The sequence below is a fragment of the Excalfactoria chinensis genome, chromosome 21 (assembly GCF_039878825.1).
Source record: "Excalfactoria chinensis isolate bCotChi1 chromosome 21, bCotChi1.hap2, whole genome shotgun sequence".
Taxonomy (NCBI): Eukaryota; Metazoa; Chordata; class Aves; order Galliformes; family Phasianidae; genus Excalfactoria; species Excalfactoria chinensis.
In genome coordinates, this window is record NC_092845.1 from 5,918,529 (window position 1) to 5,924,505 (window position 5,977).

General features: G+C 47.7%; 1 protein-coding gene across 1 annotated transcript; it reads left to right on the forward strand.

Annotated features, from left to right (window-relative positions):
- The first annotated feature begins 207 nt into the window (after positions 1 to 207).
- On the forward strand, positions 208 to 3,609 carry LOC140261355 (feather keratin Cos1-1/Cos1-3/Cos2-1-like). Its single transcript, XM_072354662.1, has 2 exons — positions 208 to 267; positions 3,283 to 3,609. Exons 1-2 carry the CDS (start codon positions 208 to 210, stop codon positions 3,607 to 3,609), a joined length of 387 nt encoding a protein of 128 aa, XP_072210763.1.
- Positions 3,610 to 5,977: the final 2,368 nt, after the last annotated feature.

Here is a 5,977-nt window from a genome sequence, read left to right on the forward strand (position 1 = left end):
CTCTTCCTGCCAGGACCCAAATAGAGGCGCCCAGTGCCTATCATGCTACTTCTTACACCCTAGCCCAGAAGCCCCTGAGTGCAATTCCAACTTCCCTCCAGAAGAAAACTTCTGCCCGCTTCCCTTTACCAAGACAGGCAGCTCCAAGTTTTGTCATGGAACAGTGCTGGTGGCTGTTGAGACGTCTGTTAAGTATCAGGACTCCCGATGAAGACAGAAAGAGACAAGAAGGGGGCTCACGCTTACCTGGTTCCCAAGAAGAAAGAGGCAAGTTGTGAATGGGAGACTAAGGAACTGGGCTGCCTTTTATAATGGACTGAAGCTGTCTCATATCCAGAGACGTCACTTACAGTAGTGATTATTTTCTGACAAGAACCTCTTGAATGCCAAACATCCCAGCTAATGATATGGACTGTGTGTTGGCTTCCTTTGCAGCACTGTTATGTTTCCAGCTTTGTGTAATTTCCATTCCACACCAAAGACATCTTTTGTGTGTCATGAAGGGAGGCCCAAGCATTCCCACACAACAAGGACCAGTGTGGGAATCAGACTCATTTCATGTGTTAGAAGAGTCCAGGAAGTGGAAATGATGTCAGCTGGGTCACTCCTTCGGGTTTCTTAGGAGCCTGTCTTGCAAGAGATGTACCATTTCCTGAGTGCGATCCGGTCCCACTTGACACCTCGTGTTTCTGCAAAATTCTGCCTTTCTGGCTTGTCTCCTCATGTTTTGCCCTGGGACCGAGGAACGGGCTAAAAGGTTGTGTGGAGTACTTTCCACATCTCACAAGAAAGACTGAACAGCAAATTGTATATCAATTAGTGTTTTTCAAAAGAAAGAATAAGAAGATCTATAAAGATAGCCAGTGAATCTCACGTGCAGACTAACGTGGAATCAACTGGATTTTCCCCATGTTTCTCTCTGGAGCTCCTGCCCTTGTAGAGCTCCTTCTTCCTTTCCGTATTGTGGTGTCTTTTGTTTTCCGGATCATTGACTAGAAACATCTTACATATTTTCCTTTCCGCGACAGAAGCTCATTTCTACCATTCTGAGCATAAATTCTCAGCACTGGTGAGAACCACACAGTGCAACCGATTCCCTTTCTGTGAAATGCCTTCTTAGCTTCGGTCTCTACTGCTCAGACTGCCCTTTGTATGTTCCAGACCCCGCAGGTTAGAGACAAAAGATGACTTCCCAGTGGCGGAGGAGGAACTGCTCAGAGGTGGTATTGGCAAAATAAATGCACTCAAGTCCAAGGCCGCAATGGGATTCACCTTAGAGGAATTATGGATCTCATAAAAGTGTAACCCAAATTGTTCTTTATTTTTATTTAAAAAAAACACAAAACTTGCAGTGTGGTATAGATGCTTGAAGACTGGGGGGTAGCCAGCGTCACACCAGTTTTCAATAAGAGCAAGAAAGATGACCCAGGAAACCAGAGGGCAGTCAGCCTCCCGTCCATCCCCGGAAAAGGAGACGGAGCAACTTGCTGTGGATGCTATGCACAAGCAGTTGCAGAAAAGAAAATGTATCGGAAGTAGTCAACGTAGATTCACCAAAGAGAAAATGATGCTTGAGCAACCTCATAGGCTTCTGGAACGTCATCACTCGCTGGGTAGATGAGGGGAGAGCAGTGAATCTGGCGTAACTTGACTCCAACGAGGCATTTGACACTGCATCCTTGTAACAAGGCGTTGGAAGTGTGGGATAGGTGAGAGCACAGTGAGTTAGGCTGAGGACAGACTGATGAGTGGATATCAGTGTCACAGTAAATGGGTCCGAATCTAGTTACAGGTGCATAAGATGTGGTGTTCCGTTCGAGATTGTACTGGGTCTGGTCCTGTTGAATGTCATCATCAGTGAGCAAGACAGAAACATCAAGTCCCCCCTCAGCCCACTTTCTGCCAGTGTGAAATTGGAATGAGTGGCTGACTCATCAGAGAGCTGTGTTGTCATTCAGCAAGACCGGGAAAAACTGGAGATCTGGGGGGAGAGGAACCTGATGAACTTCAAGAGAATCAAATGTGGGGTCCTACACCTCCAGGGATGGGGCACCAAAACCTATCAGGGTAGCCTGCTCCAACACCACACCACTCTAATATTAACAAACTTCTCTCCAACATCCAACCTAAACCCTGAAGACCTGGATCCGGATCACTGAACATGGAGAAGCATGGGAAAAATTCTCATAGTACTGTGTCATTCTACTCTAAATCACCGTTCTCATCACCCAGGTGGTATCTACCTGCTGCCTGTGTGCCTCCCTCTATTATATGCTTTATATTATTTTTACGAAAACAACCCTTCTTTTACAGTGTTTGCTCTTGTGTCTTTTTTATTTGAAGTCTGGAGACCACTCTGCATAAGATTGTGCCCCGTTCCATGATCAGAGAGAGAGAAGAGCTGGGGACAAATCAGGGCAGCAGAATTTTCCAGAGAGAAGGGTCAACAGGGAGTGCGTCACACTCTGGATCTGGTACACCTCTTCACAGAAGTCCCCCTGAGAAACCTAAAGGAATGATCTAGGCTGACATCTTCTGCCTTTGCTGGACTCCCGTAGCATGTGAAATGAGTGTGTTGCCCGCACCGCTGTTTGTTGTGCGGAAATGCTTGGGCTTCTCTTCATCATGCCTCTTAAAAGATGCCTTCGGTCAGGAAGTGACAGGGCATAAAGCCAGAAATGAAACTGAATTGCACAGGAAGCTGGCAGACCACCCATATCATTATCTGGGATGATTTGCATGCTGGACAAGAACAGCTCATCAGAAAATGATCACCACTGTAAGCAGTGCCTTTGGATATAGGTCATCTTATGTCCATTATAAAAGGGACCCCGGTTCCTTGCTCTCTCATACACTGTTCATACCTCCTTCTCCTTTGGAACTAGGTAAGTGGGAATCTCCTTCCTGTCCCTGTCGTTCAACTAAAGGAGGTCTCAGCTCAGTGAAAATCTGAGTGAATAAAAGAGATGCCTTTGTTCCATGCCATATCCTGGGACTGCTTGTCACGGGGCAGAGAAGTGAAGATTTTTCCAGGACTGTGAGCCTGTGTGTAGGTAGCTTGTGGACTCCAATTGAGAAAGTAGCTGGATTGGCATGGGAGGGCATTTCTGCAGGGTTTCCCCTGCAGATAGATAGATATCTGGGGTCTGAGAACCCCTAGGCTACCACTTCACATCCTCAAGGTAGCAAGAGTTGCATGGGCGTTGTTTCATTTATCGCTTGCTGGAAATCTCTTTCTCATACACCCCCACGTTCAGCTTCCTTCCGGTTCTCTCCCAACAGGTGCACCTCCAGTCCCGAGACATGTCCTGCTGCAACCCGTGTGTGCCATGCCAGCCCTGCGGCCCCACCCCTCTGGCCAGCAGCTGCAATGAGCCCTGTGTCAGGCAATGCCAGAATTCCACCATTGTCATTGAGCCCTCTCCCGTGGTGGTGACCCTGCCCGGACCCATCCTCAGCTCCTTCCCGCAGAACACCGCTGTCGGATCCTCCACCTCCGCTGCTGTTGGCAGCATCCTCAGCTGCCAGGGAGTGCCCATCACCTCGGGGGGCTTTGACCTCTCCTGCATTTCCAACCGCTACTGTGGCAGAAGGTGCAACCCCTGCTAAAGGTGCTGGACACTGATCCCAGGCAAGGTCCCCCTGGAAATCACAACATGGCACTGGACAGTAGGACAAATGCTGTGCTGCTGTTTTTGCCCTGCAAGACAGAAAGGACGGGGCCACCTGGGCTTTGCTGACAACATGGAGAAAGTCTACCGATATTCTCTTTTTCTCCCTCTTCCTATCTAATGTCTTGGTTTTCTTTTTGCCTCAGAGATCTCTGGTAGTATCTGAAAGCCAGAACTGAGGGACCTGCAACCTCTCTTCATTTCTTGGCCTGTATGTGCGGGTGCAGTGGCAACGCCGTTGTAGGACAGGGGAGCAGATTCATCTCTGTACCTGCTGTTCACCGTGCTTGCCATCTTCATTTCCGGTGATATCGTTTCCCCACTCTGACTCATTAAACACTTGCTGCATCCTCTTCTGTGTCCTTCCAAGTTTCTGTTTTTGTTGTTTGCACACAGAAGTCCAAAGGGGAAATGCATGGCTTTAATGGGAATCCGCTGGGGAGACTCCATCACTGTTCTAGAGGCCAGTGCACACCGCAGAGATTTCATTTTTCAGGCAGCTTCTTTTGATGTTGAGGAAGTAATCCGTGATTACTCTTTAACCAGCTGCTGTTTCTCCTTGTTTGATGTTTCTCTGCTTAGACATGCGCCCAAGAGCCTGGAGCACATCACGTGAATGGGAATCTTGACCAGTGACGGCCCGTGTTTGGCCTGGCATTCTGTTACTTCCTGGCTTGGCGAGGGTCCCTGCTGGTCCAATGCAGTCAGTGTGTGGAGCCCTCAGCCAGGCCTCTCTTGGGTCTGGCCTCAGCCTGGATGCCCATCCCTGCTCTGGCCATGAAATCTTCTACGCATAACATACATGTGGCCTACTTTGGGGAAATTCCCAGTAGGTGCATCTGAACTAAAGCTGGGATGGAGATAGTGTGATCGATTGTACCCTCAGCAAAACAGCCAACTGGAATAAGATGAATGGGGCACACGATGTGTCAGAGGGAATAATCGATAAAGTCTAAAGGGATCGTGACTAGCTTAAAAATGTGAACATTTGAAATTCCTGTATGCCCAGTGTCAGTTATTGTGTCTGGGTAATTGCAGTCTCCCATTTGTACACTGTCTGAGAGAACTCACTGAGAGTAGGCCTGTGGAGAAGGACTGCCACTACTTGAAAATGACTTAAAGCATGATAGGGTATTACTGGATTGAATATTTCCTGACATAGCTGTTGCTCTACACTCTTCTGATTGCAGGGGACATGTCTGATCACTTGATCTCAGAAGAGAAAGATGGACTATAGCTTCCCAAAGAGTTCATTTTTCCGTTTCTGTTTTCCTCTTTTTGGAGGGAAAGTTAAAACTGACTGAGAGTCACAAAGCTGCCCTCTTTCCTCTCCCTGTTCCCTTGGTTTCTAGCCTACAGTATTGGAGAAAGGCCTTTGGTTTTGGAAACTCAATCTCTCATTTCACTTGGTTGATTAGCCTTTGTATTTTGTTGCAAAGTCTGATGTTTTGCCTTTATATTTAGTAGTCTAATTGTTTCCCCTACTGTCATGGTTTTGTGCTGTTGTTGTCAATACATGATGTAGAATATTGACAGCAACAGCACAAAACCATGACACCTACGTTGTTGCTGTGTTTTCATTCGTCTGGGCCCATCTCCCTGCATTTTCTTTCCCATCTTTCCTGGGTCTGTGGGTCTCTCCACTTCCTTCTCATGGATCTAGCCTGAACAGAGCCATAGAGTGACATTAAGGGGGAAGTTCTATACTAGGAGAGTGATGAGGTCCTGGAACAGGCTGCCCAGGGAGGTTGTGGATGCCCCTTCCATGGAGGTGATCCAGGCCAGTTTGGATGGGGCCTTGGGCACCCTGATCTAGTAAATCTGGAAGTTTGGTGGCCCTGTCAGGCAGGGGGGTTGGAACTTCATTCTCCTTGAGGTCCCTTCCATGCCAGGTCATTCTGTGATTCTGTGATGCTTGGGATTTTTCTCGGGAGCACCTCCATCTACTGTCCATCTTCTTCCCTAATTCTGATGCCAAGCACAGGTGTCCTGGACACAGAGTGTTTCCTGACAACTGTTTGTAGTCTGTGGTCATCCAAACCTAGCAGGACTTAATGAACAACTGAAGCAGAAGAACAAGAACTAGGCCGTGGCGAGGGTCATGAGTTATCACTGTGTCTGGATTGTCTTGGACTGTGTAGTTGGGAGAAGGCAACCAACCATACGTTGCACCATATACTATTTACCAAATTGTCTTATGCCACGACTGTACCTCGTGTATAAAACCTAGCTTGCACAGTAATAAATGCGTACTCAGTTGCTAACGCACATGAATTCAACTCTAACTTTCACAGTCCCTCACCCGC

Coding starts and splice junctions, on each gene's coding strand:
- LOC140261355 (XM_072354662.1), top strand. CDS start 208: ATGAAGACAGAAAGAGACAAGAAGGGGGCTCACGCTTACCTGGTTCCC. Junction 268..3,282: donor TGGTTCCCAAGAAGAAAGAG/GCAAGTTGTGAA, acceptor CTCTCCCAACAG/GTGCACCTCCAGTCCCGAGA.